The 16736-nt window shown below is 53.2% G+C and overlaps 6 protein-coding genes across 6 annotated transcripts; 3 read left to right on the plus strand and 3 right to left on the minus strand.

Moving 5' to 3' along the window:
* Window positions 1-33: 33 nt before the first annotated feature.
* On the minus strand, window positions 34-925 carry KD926_006209 (putative L-cystine transporter; the record flags this gene model as incomplete). The annotated part of the gene is made up of 2 exons (XM_053099185.1): window positions 34-396; window positions 461-925. 2 exons carry the CDS (start codon window positions 923-925, stop codon window positions 34-36), a joined length of 828 nt encoding a protein of 275 aa, XP_052957066.1.
* Window positions 926-1435: 510 nt separating this feature from the next.
* On the plus strand, window positions 1436-3173 carry KD926_006210 (O-acetylhomoserine aminocarboxypropyltransferase/cysteine synthase family protein; the record flags this gene model as incomplete). The annotated part of the gene is made up of 6 exons (XM_053099186.1): window positions 1436-1497; window positions 1561-1612; window positions 1665-1748; window positions 1806-2165; window positions 2231-2805; window positions 2861-3173. 6 exons carry the CDS (start codon window positions 1436-1438, stop codon window positions 3171-3173), a joined length of 1446 nt encoding a protein of 481 aa, XP_052957067.1.
* Window positions 3174-4617: 1444 nt separating this feature from the next.
* KD926_006211 (cell differentiation and development protein Fsr1) lies at window positions 4618-7342 on the plus strand (the record flags this gene model as incomplete). Its single annotated transcript, XM_053099187.1, has 4 exons — window positions 4618-4723; window positions 4796-5074; window positions 5140-7020; window positions 7080-7342. The coding sequence occupies 4 exons, from the start codon at window positions 4618-4620 to the stop codon at window positions 7340-7342; spliced, it is 2529 nt and encodes an 842-aa protein (XP_052957068.1).
* A 763-nt stretch (window positions 7343-8105) lies between these two features.
* KD926_006212 (uncharacterized protein) lies at window positions 8106-8853 on the minus strand (the record flags this gene model as incomplete). The annotated part of the gene is made up of 2 exons (XM_053099188.1): window positions 8106-8672; window positions 8743-8853. The coding sequence occupies 2 exons, from the start codon at window positions 8851-8853 to the stop codon at window positions 8106-8108; spliced, it is 678 nt and encodes a 225-aa protein (XP_052957069.1).
* Window positions 8854-9180: 327 nt separating this feature from the next.
* Window positions 9181-11463, plus strand: KD926_006213 (rRNA (cytosine-C5-)-methyltransferase NOP2; the record flags this gene model as incomplete). The annotated part of the gene is made up of 1 exon (XM_053099189.1): window positions 9181-11463. The coding sequence occupies one exon, from the start codon at window positions 9181-9183 to the stop codon at window positions 11461-11463; it is 2283 nt and encodes a 760-aa protein (XP_052957070.1).
* Window positions 11464-12252: 789 nt separating this feature from the next.
* Window positions 12253-16226, minus strand: KD926_006214 (putative MATH and UCH domain protein; the record flags this gene model as incomplete). The annotated part of the gene is made up of 4 exons (XM_053099190.1): window positions 12253-12829; window positions 12910-13678; window positions 13731-15824; window positions 15893-16226. 4 exons carry the CDS (start codon window positions 16224-16226, stop codon window positions 12253-12255), a joined length of 3774 nt encoding a protein of 1257 aa, XP_052957071.1.
* Window positions 16227-16736: the final 510 nt, after the last annotated feature.

A 16736-nucleotide genomic window follows, 5' to 3' on the forward strand; every position in this document is an offset into this window, starting at 1 on the left:
TGTAATTGCATCAAACTCTATAGACAGAATAGATCATGTCTCCTGATTTTCCAGCAATGGATCCTCCTCTGACGGAACTCTTTCATCCCGCCTTGCCTTGCCCTTACTCCGATGCCGATACAGGATATAATGCTGCACCATGAACGTGATATCAAACACCATTGAAACATTTCCCAGTGCGAACTTCGCACCATTTCCTGTGCTCATCTGAGACCAGCTCCCTTGCTCACTAATATCCAAGAGCAATTGTAGCACTGAGAGCAAGCCGCCCGTGAAATCGAAAAGAATGGCATAGATGCTGAATCCCTCAGTTGACTGGCGACGGTAATTGTGGACCACTTGGGGTGCGTATTTCCCGACCGTGAGGAAGAGCTTTATATTTCCTATCGTGTACACCTTCGGAGGATGTCAGTATGTCAATGCACTCTTAGAAGGGCATGGTTAAAGGGTTTATACTGACCACATCAAGCCACTCCCACCGTTCGAAAACCCCAACCAGAACGCTACCAACACCAGCAAAGATGACACCAATGCAGGCCCAGAACACCCCTATCGCACCCATGCTAAGAGCCGCCTTTGATCCACGAAACCCCCACATTTGCGGCCATTGCGTCTGGCTAAACATGATCAGGCAGATTCCTGCCCCATGCGCCGCGTAGACTAGATCATTGAATTGCACCGGGGGCGTCGGGCTTCCCGGTAACCGACTGGCATATTGGGCGCGAACAACGGGCGAATATAGGAGCACGGCATTGAATACGGTGTAGGCTGTCAGACCCAGAGCATTGAGTAGCGTGAAGTCTATGGATAGGCCGGAGCTCGATTTACGATTCAGGTTGGTGAGGACTTGCGGGTAGAAGGAAATGGACCAGAGAAGCACGTAGATCCAGCCCACCGTGCTGGAGATGACGGCGACCGGTGACATGGTGGTTTACAGCCGTGGTATCTTCTTGGGATTGAGGGTGAATTCTCAATGAATAGAGATTGCAGGATCCAAAAGAAAGACAGATAGCAGAAATGATGCGTCATCTCGGAGTACCCTTCTTAGTATACGGCGTTCGGCGTTCCTTCCAAGGAAAATGGGCGACGTTTCGGAGTTCGGGATTACGGTGCAGCTGCAGTGTCAGTGATTTGGCTCCAGAATCCCGTCATTCGGGTCCTTTGGCTTTTTGCTTTATTCGCCTTTTGAATCCTCATGCCAGTCTATAAATGAGTAACAAAACAAAATATCATGTACCTGCACAGTCATTCAATATTTGCCATACGTATTGAAGATAGAGCATCTCTTACGGGATGGCCATACTTATATTCACTATGCGAACTTTTAAAGACAGAAAAAGAGGCACGATTCTGATTTCACAGATTTTATGAATAAAAAAAAATCATTACGCTCTGAAAATTACGCTCGAATTTCAGGGAAAAAAACTCTTTCACCATGTTAGAGCATCCTATCCAGCCCGGCGCTCAACGCTTTGAGACGTTACAGCTTCATGCTGGGTAGGTAATTCATGATTGCGTACACTATCCATCATTCAAAGAAGCTAATAGATATATCTCCAGGCGCTTCCCAGATTCCCTAAACAGCTGTGCCACCCCCATCTACACTTCGGCGGTTAGTAGAACGTCCATCAACTTGGCGTGCGAAGACTGATAGGATCCCACAGGCTTTTGCTTTCAACAACTCGGAGCATGGCGTTCGATTACTTGAACTCAGCGAGTTTGGAAACATCTACAGCCGTATCACAAATGTGAGCTCATCTGTCCCTCACCAGCTAAACACCCAAAATCACCTAACATCCGAACAGCCCACAGTCAGCGTCTTCCAGAACCGCATGGCTGCCTTAGAAGGAGGCGTAGCAGCATGCGCCACGGCCTCCGGTACAGCGGCTGTCTCGATGACACTTATGGCTCTTGCCGGCGTCGGCGATAACATTGTTGCTTCTTCAACAGTCCATGGTGGTACATTCCACCAGTTCAAGGTCCTAGCACCCCAGCTCGGAATCGAATGCCGCTTCGTGTCGTCCAACGATCCGGAAGAATTCCGCGCTCAGATCGATAGCCGAACGAAGTTCCTTTTTGTCGAGAGTATCAGTAACCCGAAGTATGAGGTGCCGGACTTTGAGGCCCTGGCAGAGATCGCACATAGTAATGGAATTGTGCTGATTGTATGAGTCTCGTCTGATCTCCTGGTTGACTCTCAAGCATGTTCTAATGTTGAATCTATCTAAAGTGCGACAACACTTTCGGATGTGCTGGATATTTCTGCCGCCCAATCGATCATGGCGTGGATATCGTGCTTCACTCGGCCACAAAATGGATCGGCGGTCACGGAACCACCCTCGGCGGCGTTATTGTCGATGCCGGTAACTTCGATTGGGGCCAGCATCGAGACAAATATCCTCAGTTCCACGCAGATGGCTCCTCGGAAGGAAGCGGCGAAGTCAGCCTGTGGAAGCAGTTCGGTCGACGCGCATTCGCCATACGATGCCAGTTCGAGGTCCTGCGAGACCTTGGTGGCACGCTCAGCCCGCAGGCTGCTCAACAGTTGCTGATCGGGCTAGAGTCGCTGGCTGTGCGATGCGATCGGCACGCCTCAAACACGGAGGCTCTTTCCCAGTGGCTCGCTGAGCAACCGCAGGTCTCATGGGTGCGTCATCTAGGCCAGGAAGATCATCCGTGCCACCGCAATGCGAATCGGTACTTGCAGCGCGGGTACGGGGCTGTGTTCAGCTTCGGTATAAAAGGTGGCAAGCAGGCGGGATTCCGGCTCTGTGATAATCTTGAAATGGTCATCAACACCACCAAGTTCGTGTTTCTTCCTCCTGGACGTCTATGATCGTTCTGTGCTGACGGTGTCTAGTCTGGGAGATTCCAAGACCCTCGTCGTCCATCCGTGGACCACCACGCACCAGCAGCTTACCGATGCGGAAAGATTTGCTGCCGGAGTAACCGAAGATCACATTCGTCTCTCCGTTGGTATCGAGCATATTGAAGATATCAAGGATGACTTCCGGCAGGCATTTGCGGCGTTGGATAAGCCAGCCACTGAAAGCCAATCGGCGATCCTGCACTATAAAGAACAGAAGGAGATCATTCGATCCTTGTATGGGACGCTAGATAATGCTCCAGAGCAGCCCCATATCAAGCATACTGAGACAAATGGGGTACACTGAGTCCCATTGTCGGGCATGCATGGAAATCATGAATGGGTCCGTCCGTGCGGTATATTCTGTAGGTGTGGATGCAGATGCCTGAGGTGTAATTGCCAAGCCATCGCCTTTTTTATAGACAACACAAAGGAGAACCTCTTTTTCTCATATGGGCAATAAATCCACTTCATAATTTTGGTCAAGAAACCCATTCCATTTATTATGGGATCTGTTTGATCACTGCAGTAGCCACCTGGTGCTTTTGTTGTTGACTAGTGATCTAGGGTAGGGCAGAGGTATATATTTTGATGAATTCTTGTAATGAGACTCTGTTTTTGGTATTGTCAGGTGAAATAGAGATACCCATACGTCATCAAGAAGGGTTACGTGGGGATTAAATGCAGATACCATCAAGATGATCACAATAAGATCCCAATAAATTGAGATGATCAACTTGGTTGAAGACAAGAGGTCTGCATGAGCCAAAGGTGAAATGCTTGGCAGATTGCCACCTCAGGCCATCAGGCATCCATCCCAAGCGGGAAGTGGTAGCAAAACATCCCAACACACATCAACTTCCATGATTCCGGAAGTAAACAGCGAAGCGAAAATTGACTGCAAGAAATTCTTTTGACGGTGAATTAGTCCAGGACGTTTGTCGCGCTCGGAGGGTAAGAGTTGTATACTGATCAGCCCATGAATCCCCGCCTGACGCAGTCCCATGCAGCCCGACCGGAGAGCGCAGATTAAGATACTCTACTGATCACAAAGGCCCTGGGAAAGTAATTAAATAAAAATAACCACACGTTTTCCTCCGGCTAGTCTGTACCTAAGGCAGTCCCTGGAGTCTTTACACGTCAGTTCCTGGCGGTGATTGGTGGCCTGTGCCTTTAGTGGCTCTGCAACCTGAGGCAGCATCGGAACCCAGGCCTGGCCTGCGGAAGGATTGAAATAATGGTTATAATGGCGATGAGAAGTCTGCTACACGCAAGACGCAAGGCACCGAGGCACTGACTCCGTGTAATTTGACTTGCTTGCCTCAGGCAGATACTCTCCCAGCGCTAACGGCGGTTAAGGCCGCGTGGGCGTTTAGGGGAGCCAACGAAAGCGCAACCCGCAGCGGTGGCTTTCCCCGACCTTCAGCGAGGAGAAACGCGCACCAGTCTTCAGCCCGATTTCCCTTGGCCGCAAAACATCCCCCCCGTTCGTCTCCTTTTCCATTGCTCCGACCGAGTTTTCGTCTCCATTTACCTCCCTGTTCCTCCTAAAACCGGTGCTGACACGGCCAGGAACCGTGTTTCCTGCCGTTGTCGCCCGTGTGTGCCGATTGTTGGCTTACATCAACAGACTTCACCGTTGCGGACACGAGTCCTCCCACCCTGTCCACGCACTCCCCCACCACGCTGAGCCCGAGAGCTCCTGTGTTCTCGGATTTCGCCGTTGGGATCATTTCGCTCGCTAAAATCATATGGCTTGGCAGTCTCCTTCAATAATGGGGGGTGGAGGGTATCTTGGACCCGGGGGTGATGGGTCGTCAAACGGACAACCTCAGGGGACGGAGTATACGTTGCAAGGTGCGCTTCTCCGCAATGGCCTTGGGCCAGTAACCCATACATACGAGACTAACGTCGTTTTTCCGTTTTCAGGTGTGATGCGCTTTCTGCAGACCGAATGGCACCGCCATGAACGAGACCGCAATGCGTGGGAGATCGAGCGCGCGGAGATGAAATCCCGCATTGGAAGACTGGAAGGCGATGCCCGGACGAGCAAGCGTTTACATGAGTCGCTAGGCAAGCACGTCAGGCTACTGGAGGCTGCGCTGAAAAAGGAGCGTGAGAAGGTCAAAAAGCTCAGCAACAACGAGAAGATCGATGATACCAGGGACCCCAAGGAAATCGCTCGGGAAAGTCTGAGCGCTCTCAAATGTAAGCGTGGTTATTTACTGCTAGCCCAAACCATGGGATACTGACCGATTCGTTTTTTTCACTAGCTCAACGCCCCAAGTCGCACATAGGTCTCGGCGATTCCGATCCTAACTCCGAACACCAACACGAGTTGCAGCAAGAGAACGAGCGAGACAAGTCGCGCCTGTACTTGACGAAATGCTCACAAGAAATCACATATCATGTCATACCTACCTCCCACCCGCCCCCAGACCTCAGTGATCCGGACCTCGCCAATCCCATGTATGGTAATCAGCAGCTGTCGCAGCATAGTCTGGAAGAAGCATATCTTCAGCAGCAAAGGCAGAAGCAGCACCACCAACACCAACAACAACAACAACAACAACAACAACAACAACAACAACAACAGCAGGCCAACCATATGATGGCACGCGAGGTCTCCCTCCAGAACCACCAGCCGATCGTGACCCATTACCCCGAAAACACGGGACTCCCGCGACCAACAAACCAATTCGGCCTGCCGGGCCCTGCAAGGGAGGCACTGGAGCGAAGGCCCTTAGAGCCACAACAGACACCGGTGACTGCGATTGACAACCGGAGGCAGGCCCATGACTCTACAATGATTGATGAACGCACGGCCGGGGGGTATGATAACTATGGTCCCCAGGTGTCGGTGAAAGAAGAGACAAAACCGCAGCAGATTGAGGACAGCGTTGAAGACCCGGACGGCTGGAACTTTGATGAGCCGTCGGACCAGGAACCGCCCACGGAACCGATGCCGCCTCATCGCCCCGATGTCGACGTTTTCCCCAATGCGAACTTTGTCCGACCGAAGTCCCCCTCGAGGCCCGGATCAATGTCACATCGGCGAAAGAGTTCCGGCGCTAGGCGCAAGAGCGACGGGGCCATCGAGCTGAGCTCGAATGTGGGCGCCAAACAAGATTCCTCCTTCAAGGTTCGGTTCGCTCTGCGCGGACATCTCGATGTCGTCCGCTCCGTGATATTCACAGGCGGCGGCAGCCCTTCTGAACCCGAAATTTGCACGTGTAGCGACGATGGGACGATCAAGAGATGGATCATCCCGGCCTCGTATGGCAGCCTTGGACCTGGCTCAAGCAATGACCTGGACATTACCAGTTATTTCACCCACCGAGGACACGTTGGCGCCGTGACCGCACTGGCCGCTTGCTCTCCGTCGCAAAACATTTCCAACGGTGGTCGCGCTCTGGGTGATGGTTGGGTGTTTTCTGGTGGGCAAGATGCGAGCGTGCGTGTTTGGGAGCGAGGCCGAGTTGACCCCAAAGCCACTCTGGATGGCCATACCGATGCCGTGTGGGGCCTGTGCGTCCTTCCAGGAACGACCGGGTCTGTATTTGGAGATTCATGCAGTAATTATGGAGGCACCGACCGAATCCTGTTGGCATCAGGCGGAGCAGATGGACACATTCTGATCTGGGCTGTCAGTGCCCCTCCACAAATGTCGTCACCGCAGGCTGGCTCTCGAAGAGCTGGAGGCAGTCGCCGGGCCAATTCTATCTCATCCGGATCCAACTTTCCCCAGTCGCCACAACCCAGTATGGCAACGGCTACGCCATTCCACTACAGCCTTGTCCACAAAATCGCCCGACAGGACTCCCCATCCCCGACCTGCATCAGTCCCTTGTCTCTCGCCGGCGTGAACTTTGTTGTTTCATTCTCCGACGCTTCAATCCTTGTCTATGATACACGAACCGGCGAGGAAATTGTTGGAATGGCCAGCCTGGAGACGTACGACGGAACACCCTCCACCGGTGTCAACGCCGTCGTGGCATCCACTGTCGGGTTTGACGGGTCTGCTGGCCTGGATCCGAACCGAGCAATGGTCGAAGAAGAGGTCGTCCATGGCGCCACGGGTTCGAGTGGCGTGGAAGGAGTGGTCATTAGTGGCTACGAAGACAAGTATATTCGCTTCTTTGACGCCAACAGTGGTATGTACTCTCCTGCCCCGTTTAGTGACTAAATTGACTGACATCTTTGCCTTTCCCAGGACAATGTACGTACACGATGTTGGCTCATCCATCGGCGATTGCTTCACTCTCGCTGTCGCCAGATGGACGTGAATTGGTGTCCGCTGGCCACGATGCTAGCTTGCGATTTTGGAACCTCGAGAAACGGAATTGCACCCAAGAAATCACTAGCCATCGGGTGATGCGTGGAGAAGGGGTGTGTTCCGCCGTCTGGAGCCGTGATGGCCGCTGGGTCGTTAGTGGTGGTGGTGATGGAGCAGTCAAGGTCTTCTCGAGACAATGAGATGAGAGCCTTTACTGGTGATGTATGATTTTTTGTCTTATAAATTTCTTTGGACGCATGACATGGATGAGCGCTTGGCCAATTCTTGAGCATTTGCAAACGGTCCTGGCATATGTTCCTTTCTACTCGTGTGGTTATAGTTTCTTTATTTTTCTTCTTTCTCCTATTCTTTGCGTTTCTATGTGATTCATAATCACCCTTACCTTCTTCGCGTGATGACAGACTATTTTCTTTTCTCTTTTATTCCTTTTTATATTAACGCTACCTCGCCTTCATGCTCGTTACCCACCTTGCAAAGTTTCGCGTGAAACAACCAAATATTATGAGTACGCCTGCTGTTCATTTCTGCGATTCTTGACATCCGCTCTACTTGCATATCCCGACCCATTTTGACTTCGTTTTGTTAGCCCGTCTTGGTTTTATTGCTCCCTCTGTTTAGGCTGATGGCACAAGCCACTAACCCAACGTTGTACAACAATGCCACGTCGAAATTTCCATTCGAGCTTTTCCTTTCTCGATATTACTCGCAAATCTAAATCGGGTAGAAAATAGAGTAACTTGGGTCATGTCAATAGATGGCCCACCAGTCCAGAGCAATCTTCACAGGCATGCACACATCCACAATATTTTAATTGTCGTAGACCTAGGCTAGACTCGACAGCCCTCTTTACTCTTTACACAGGAGCCATTCGATATTTTGCCATAGCGACACAAAAGGTATCACGCATTCAGTCGATTACCACAACCTCAACCAAGAACCCTTTTACGATCGACTCGCCGTCCAAGCCCCCTTGAACAACGTCGTCAACTTCTGCGCCTCATCGACATCCTTCAACCTCTGCTCCAGGTACCCTTCCAAATCACTCCAGAACGCATCCGTCTCCACCAAAGTCTTTCCGCTGGGCCCAATCGCCGGCTTCGGAGACGAAGACGAAGTCGCATTATTATTCCCGGCCTCCTCAACAGCCTTCGCACCTCCCATGATCATCACCCCGAACTCGACCGTCTTGCCACCCGCCAGCAACTCCGGCTCATCTTCGAGCAGCTCCGCAATCGTCTTGCCCGATACCGGTTTGCGCTTGTATAGGATCTTGATCTTGTCGAGCCCGACTTTCTCGTTCTGGGTGTCGACGACCCGCTCGCGCACAGCGTCTTTCAGGTCCGATACGGAAGTCGCGGAGATCGGGGTGTTCGAGATCGTAAATTCGAGCGCCGGGTTTCGGGCGGATTTGAGGTGTACGCTTATCGATTTCGAAGAGCCCGGAGCCGCGGTGGATTTCACTTTCTTGGGCATTTCCGGACGAGGGGCTGAGAGGCGGGGAAGGAGGTACTGAATTTTTGAGTAATTTGGTTAGAGATAGATCACTTGGATACTAGGTGTCCCGTGGGGGTTCACGTACAGGGACCTTGAGTCCGACTCGCTCGGGGTCGAAGACATAGTCGGCGGGGAGTTTGATCGGACGGGAGTCCAGCGAGGAGAGGAAGGATTTGATGAAGGTGAGTTCAGACATGGTGTGTATGTGTGTGTCTGCAGTAGACGTGCGGTGAGACGATGAACGGTTGAGCGGTTGGAGGAGGGGAGAAGTTGCTGAGACACCGCGGGGAGCGCAAGCTGACAATCTGCATTACCCAATCGGGGTTGGCCTGAGGCCGCACGAGCTAATTGACACCTCAGGCTCTGGGTGGTTCACCGCCTTTGAAGCATCTTCTTCTGCCAGCACTGACCGCCCGCAGCGGATGAAGAAAAAAAAAAGACGAGAGAAAAAAAAAAGTTGAGATCTTTCCGCAGTCAACGGAAAAACACTCGATTTCCACCACACTTCCAACCATCTGTCGCAATGGGTAAAGGTCGTCGCATGAAGAAGCAAGGCCCTCCGGCTCCGCTGGATGAGTCTAAAATCTCGATGCTCAAGAACCGCAAGGCCGCCGAGGCTCAGTCGAAGCCGGGCCAGAAGCGGAGAAGAGACGATGTCGAAGAGGAGGCGCCGGTGAAGAAGAAAAATGTGCAGAAGAAGGCCAATGGCGCTGCTAATGGCAAGCCCGCTAAGACCCCCGAGCCGACGAAGAAGACCGCTGCGAAGAAGATGGATTTCATGGACTCGGACGACGAAGAGGCTTCGGCCGACGACATGGAAAGCATCGAGGGAGGTGATGACGAATTCGGTGATTTGGACGGTATCAGCGAAGGCTCGATCGATAGCCAGGAGGAGATTGGCTCGGATGACGACGACTCGGTCATGAACTCGGACGACGACGAAGATCACCCCCGGGAGACCATGTTCTCTGACGACGAATCCGACGCCGAGGAGCAGCTGACGGCGGCTAACATCGAGGGACTGTCTCGGAAACTTGACCTAGAGAAGCAAGCTGAAGCGGAGGAGGCCGAGCAAGAATTGCAAGAAGCCGCCTTGCAGACCAACATCGCCGGTGACCGACCGGATGTTTTCGAGGACGGTGGTGCTGGCCACGGGTTGGCCCCCGATCTCCAGCTGCTCCGCACGAGAATCACAGACACCATCCGAATCCTGGGTGACCTGAAGACCCTGGGCCAGCCCGGCAAGTCGCGTGCCGACTACCTCCAGTTGCTTCTGTCCGACATCTCGACCTACTACGGATACACCCCGTTCCTCGCGGAAAAGCTTTTCAACCTCTTCACCCCCATGGAGGCGTTCGCCTTCTTCGAAGCCAACGAAACCCCTCGTCCCGTTGTTATCCGAACGAACACTTTGCGCACAAACCGTCGGTCCCTGGCCCAGGCCCTGATCAACCGTGGTGTTGTTCTCGAGCCCGTCGGCAAGTGGTCTAAGGTCGGTCTCCAGGTCTTCGAGTCTGCCGTCCCCCTTGGTGCTACGCCCGAATACCTGGCTGGCCACTACATCCTGCAGGCCGCGTCTTCCTTCCTCCCCGTCATGGCTCTGGCCCCGCAACCCAACGAGCGCGTTCTGGATATGGCCTCTGCCCCCGGTGGTAAAACTACATACATCTCCGCCCTGATGCGCAACACTGGTTGCGTGATCGCCAACGATGCCAGCAAGCCCCGTGCCAAGGGTCTGATCGGTAACATTCACCGTCTCGGATGCAAGAACACCGTTGTTACCAACCTGGATGCACGTACTGCGTTCCCCAAGGCGCTCGGCGGTTTCGATCGCGTGCTCCTCGATGCCCCCTGTACCGGTACCGGCGTTATCTCGAAGGATCCCAGCGTGAAGACCTCCAAGAATGAGCGTGACTTCCTCGCCATCCCCCATATGCAGCGCCAGCTTCTCCTCGCCGCCATCGACTCCGTCGACCACTCCTCCAAGACCGGCGGCTACCTCGTCTACTCCACCTGTTCCGTCACCGTCGAGGAGAACGAAGCCGTCGTGCAGTACGTCCTGCGCAAGCGCCCCAACGTCAAGATCGTCGACACCGGCCTCGGCTCGTTCGGTAGCCCCGGTTTCTCCAACTACATGGGCAAGCACTTCGATGCTAAGATGCCGATGACCCGCCGTTATTTCCCCCACCGTGAGAACGTCGATGGTTTCTTCGTCTGCAAGCTCAAGAAGACCGGCCCTAGCCCCGCCGAGACGGCTGCTTCTGGTGATGGCGCCGCCGCCGGTGCCGACTCCAAGCCCTCCGACGCTCGCTCCGCCACCTCGGACGACGAGACCGTCGACAAGACCCCGATTGCTGATGAGGATGGCATGGTTGTGGACACCGAGGGCGGTGCCTTCGCTTCCTTCGAAGACGAAGAGGCCGATCAGGAGCGCATCCTGCGCGCGGAACGTAACCGTCTCCGTCGCAAGGGTCTCAACCCCAAGGGTGTCCTGAACAAGCCCAAGAAGCCTAAGTCCGAGTCTAAGCCCGAAGCCTCGACACCCGAGGAAGCACCTAAACCTACCGCCGCCGCCGCCGCCGCCCCATCCCCCAAGCAAGCCGAAAAGAAGAAGAGCAAGAAGACCGAAGAACCTACTCCCGAAAAGAAGACCAAGAAGCCCGCCGCCGCGCCTGAGCCCGAGTCGAAGTCCTCGAAGCCCGAGTCGAAGCCCAAGGCCGCCGAAAAGCCCTCCAAGAAGCCCACTGAGAAGAAATCGCAGGAGTCAAGCGAGAAGAAAAAGACCAAGAAGAAGTCGTCTAAATAGATGATTTCACATCGTCTGTCGTTTCTTTTTCTTCTTATCCCTCCTGTATAATCTCTTTATATCATTGATTTCTTCTTTTCTTCTTGTCATGAGTTGTTCTTTTTCTGAGATAAAAAGCACTATGTCCTTCTGTTTCCGTGTGACTTACTTTCAACGAATGTTTTCTGGTATGGGCGGCGCATGCGCATCATTTTCATCGATCTAGTTTGACAGACCGAACTGTAGGTAGCTGTCGAAATCAATCCAATTCAATAGATACCAATTCCGAGTTTGATCTCATATCTCTCTTTCCAGGATAGGGATTTTAGTTGCTTCAATTTACGAGTAGCTCGTGAAACGGCAGATAAATGGTTGAATCTACCGAACCCATGAACACAATCCAATATACGTTGAAGTAAACGTAGTGTACAGTACTGAATCCAAAGTAAATTAATTGAAAGTCAAATTCCAAAATGAGTGAGGGTATGCTCTGATCTAGAATACTGTATGAGGTGTATGTATGGTGAGTTGTTCTTGGAATCAATCAAATCTGAGTGCAGAGGTGGAAGATGGGTTCGTGTCTCTTCCGTGAAAATTTCCAGGGTATGCCGTGTTGCCATGCCGTATTTCTCCAGTAAATATGAAATCGAATAGAATGAAAAATGATGAACCAACAAAAATCCCCAAAAAAACCCAAAACTTAAGCTGGCTGACAAATGTCAAATTTGTACTCCTTTCCCTTTTTATCCCACCGTTGTTTCAAACAATCTGATAATTTGTTAAATCGAGACGCATACGTCTCATGGCGTGTTAAGTTCTGTAGATTTTTACCACGCTGATGATGTTCTTGCGGCAGATCGGACAGATATCGACTTGTCGAGCGCAGGTCACGCAGGCGCAGACATGCCCGCAATCGTAGAACAAGGCGTCCTGCTCCTCGCTGTAGCAAATCTGGCAGAGATTTATCTCCTCGTCGGCGACTTCCCAGTAGCTGATGCCTTTGCCGTGGCGTTTGCCATCCTTGTAGCCGCCGACGTACTTGTTACCGGTCTTCTTCTCAACGAAGGCGCCTTGTCCGTGGCACTGGTTCTCGAACCAGTCTCCATCGTAGGTGTCACCGGTTGGGTACTCCATGTAGCCTTTGCCGTGGCGTTTGCCGAACACGTGGTCGCCGGCGTAGGTGGCGGCGGAGTCAGTAACATGCGTACCTTTGCCGTGGAAGTAGCCATTCTTGAAGTCGCCGCTATAATAATCATTGGTGAACGTGGCGTTGATGGTCTTGGTTCCCGTGAATGCTTTGGTCGGATGGCTGCGAGCGGAAGCCCATAGGTAGCGGACGAGTTGATCAGGATTGGCAAAGAGGCCAGTGACGTTGAGTTCAGCGCGTCTGGATTTGTTGAATTAGCACATTGTTCAAAAACTTGTAATGCAGCACGGAGAACTAAGAAGATTTGAAGGGAGAATTACCTATCCTTGTTGAGGCGGTCACCCACGATAAAGCAAGTACCATCCGGCACAAAGCCTTCGAAGGTCTCCGCCGAAGACATGGTGGTGACCGTGGTCCCATCAAGACGCTGCCAGATCAGAAAGTCCTTTCTTGCGGGCCATTTGAGGTGCTTTCGCACGGCGGACTTGATGTTGTCCTCTTTCTGGGAAAAGAAAGAGCCCACCGTTCGCAGAGATTGCGTATCAACGTCGAACATCTGGATGAAGTAGTAGACGTGATCCACCGGGAGTATAATCTCCGGCTCGGTTGGGATGGTAGGCGTGGCATCGGCCGTGGGCGGTTCGGGCTCGGCGGGAGCTAGCTGAGGAGCTTGTTCCGGCGTGGGTTCAGTATTGGAGGGTCCCTCCGTGTCCATCTGCTGAACGTCATCCGCAATGATGGCTGCAATAACGGCATCATTGTCGGTATTTTCGGCGACCGCCTCGCCATTGGCGGTCCCGTTGGAATCAGGTTCGGGTGCAGCAGGAACGGGAGTTTGGGCTCGGCCCTCGGAATGATCCTCGGATGTTGACGCTTCAGTGGCCACTGGAGCAGTACCGGGACCGTCGCCGAGATCAGCTGCGGGCGAGGTGCCAGACGAACTGGCCTGAGCGGCATCCCCTTCGCGTGCTGGCGTGTGGTCGTCCGCAGAGTCCGAATCCTCCCGCTCAAGGATTGCCTCCTCGGGCTTGTTGCTCTCAGTTGTGATTGCGTCTTGAGGGTCCTTCATGGCGAAGTACTTCGCATCCACTGTCGCTGGGTTAGCTAGATATTCATGGCGAATAACATACACAGAACAAACCTTCTGAGACAACCTGCATCCAGAAACGAGCAACCTTCAAGGGAAGATCCAATGTTGTCTTTAGGTCCGACACCCGCGAAAAGGCAAGGGTCGGTCCGAACCGATCAAGAGTGTGACCAATTTGCCACAGGCGGACATGTTCCGGGATGGTGGTGCTCTCGGCGCCTGCCGAAGCCCACTGGGCAATTTTCTTTCGCAGATCAATGAGATTGGTTGAGCGAGGAACGGTGAGGTACATGACGTTGTTGGCCGTCTTAGCCTGCGACATCAGATCGTATGTATCGAAGAGACTGTCCAGCTTATCATACTGCGGGACCGAATAAATCTCAACTTGGATGTCATCGGCGAGCTTCTCATCTGGAGACTGGGACAAAGGATACACCCCGTTCTCGTAGTATCCCTTCAATGCCGCGTTGACTTCCCAGGGTCCTTGTGGTCCGGGGAGATACTCCTGCACGGCATCGTCCCGGATGTACATAGCGGCGATTGCGACGTCATGCCCCGTTTTGTGGTCCACATTCTGAGATGAATCCAGACCGACGTGAGGACCCAAGGCTGTTTTGCGCGTTAAACATTCCACGCGGTTGTCGCTGCCATCGTCAAAGGCCAGCCATTTGGAGCCAGGCCCTCCGGGGCGGAGGATGCTGAAAAACTTGCCCGAGGTTCGTCGACCACGGTGGACAATGTAGCCATAAAGGACATATTTTCCACTTTGTCCATCGACAATCCGGGGGGCGAGATCGAGTTCCTCATCTAGCTCGACTCGGTTGTAGAGTAGGCGCCATTGTCGGGCCGCCTTGTCGAGTTTCTGACGCCCCAACTCCACGTGAAGGATAGGTGGCAGCGCCCAGCGACCCGGCTTCTGTCCTAAATACCAATCGAGAGCTTCATGCATGGTGCCGGCCTGATCAGCGGGCACACAGATGCGTGAGTTAAAGTCCTTGGGAATGGTGTTGATCACGTCCTCGCCGTCTGCAGGGGCGGAAGGTAGCTGCGGAGTTGGGCTGTCGAAGATGGCAGCGAGGTCTTTCACAGCATCGGTGCCTGCAAGTTCCAGCTCAAGGGTCCGCCGCAATCGCTCCCAAAATTCACAAACATCACCCGAGTACTCGTGCAGGTTACGAAGGGTTGAGGTGATGGTGTCGGTGTCGACGTATTGTAGGGACTTGCCGCGCGAGCGCAAGTGCCACAAGAACTTTTGCAACGCATCACATAATGGCTTCGGCTTGACGTCGCAATTGGTCAGGTGCTCTAGCACATTTACGTTCTGGATGATCTTGCAGAAAGGGGCGATGTGCAGCCAGGTGGCCAAACCGGCGACCTCGGCGCTGTGGTTGATGACCGAGTCACCCAAGGGGCGATACCCGGTGAGACTCAAGCTGTCCCAGGTAGGCTCGGAGTCGCTGCAATGCCACCACAGGGACCGAGTTGGGTCGTCGATAACACGAATGTAGGCATCGAAAGCCAGCGTGTCGTTACGAAGCAATGGCTGGCGTTGGCCACGCTGGCGACGATGAATTTCGTCCCAGGGGGCGTGGAAGTTGGTCCAACCCCAGTCCAAGTTATGCGGGTTGAACTGGTGGCAAGAGGCCTGCTGCCATGCGGTGCGAGGCTCGTCCGGGTTGTATAGTATGACGCCGATTTGGGCGGAGACTCGCCATGTATCGGTAGGAGGGTCCGCCTGCTCTACAGTGGGCAGGTAGTGTGAATTGTAATGGTCGAGCCACGCCGTGGAGTCCTCTGATCGAGGATATTTGACATTCAAAGCTGGGGTAGTGCTTTGGAGATCACTGTCGGCAGGACCCTGGACGACGGCAAATTCGGTCTCCGGGTGAGTCTTATCGGGGACCGGCATGGTGGCAGAGCATTCAAGATAAATGCTCAGCGAGTTCACGTTGTTGCCGCGTGGGAAGAACTTGATCGTCCACCAGTAGCCACCAACGTATGCGGGCGGAGACCGAATGATTTTGGCATAGTTCGGCGACTCCTTCGTACCCCGAACGCCTTTAATCTTCCACGTGAGGCGGGCCTTCTCCGCTGGGTGGTATTCCGGGTCGTCCAGCTCTGGGTGGAAGTTCTTCTCCCAATACTCATCTGACAGGCCGAGTTAGCCCGGGACACCTGACTGACAAAGGCAAACATCGGATATATATATGACTTACAATCACACGAACTGACATCCGCTGAGGATTCAATCTCCTTCATTTCGGCCTCATCGGGAAGCGAAGTGTCTTCCTCGATTTCGGCCCAGTAGGCATGTTCTTCTGGTGGCGGGGGACGAGCGGGCGGAGAGACATCTGCGGGAGCATGTGACTCGACTTCTAATCGGTCGTGAGGTTGACCGTTATCTGTGGGGGGTTCTGGGATATCGCCGTGGGTCACGTCGATGGTGACGGTCGGCTCCCCGGCGACCTGGAGAGAGGCAGAGTCGGTGCTCAGGGTGATCGGGGGAGGCAGCTGCTCCACGGTAACCGAGGTTTCAAGGGCCGTATCCATGATGTCGAATTGACAATGATGGCCGGGAAAGAAAGAAAGAAAACAAAGCTAGGTGTGAGAAGGGAATCCCCCGATGACTAGACCCAGTAAAAGATAAGATAGCGAGGACAACTCAGTCCTACAAGGCTGAAAAAGAGTGGAACGGAGTGTGAACGCAAACACCAAATCAATAGAAACGACCACAAGCGCACAATGCTAGGAACTGAACAAGAGAAAGCTTGTCAGGTCGTGTCCCAAGGGTCAAATACCCCGTCGGATGAGTCAAAAGATGGAAAGGCTGAGTGAGGCCGACGAGAGAAGGAGGGGGCGCTAAGAGTCTAGACAGCCCGATAAGACGAGGGCTTATCAGCAAAACACGGGGGAAACAACGGACTAAGCCCGGCTGGGAAGTGACACGACTTGGAAAAGAGAGTTGTGGATTGAAGTGGATTGACGGATGAAATAAATAGTTCAAAGATGATGAACGAAGGATCGCGAAGACCAGAGCACGGAAGGAGGGAAGAAACGACA

Source organism: Aspergillus affinis, assembly GCF_023601865.1.
Source record: "Aspergillus affinis strain CMG 70 chromosome Unknown NODE_31_length_300061_cov_88_125253, whole genome shotgun sequence".
NCBI classification, from domain to species: domain Eukaryota; kingdom Fungi; phylum Ascomycota; class Eurotiomycetes; order Eurotiales; family Aspergillaceae; genus Aspergillus; species Aspergillus affinis.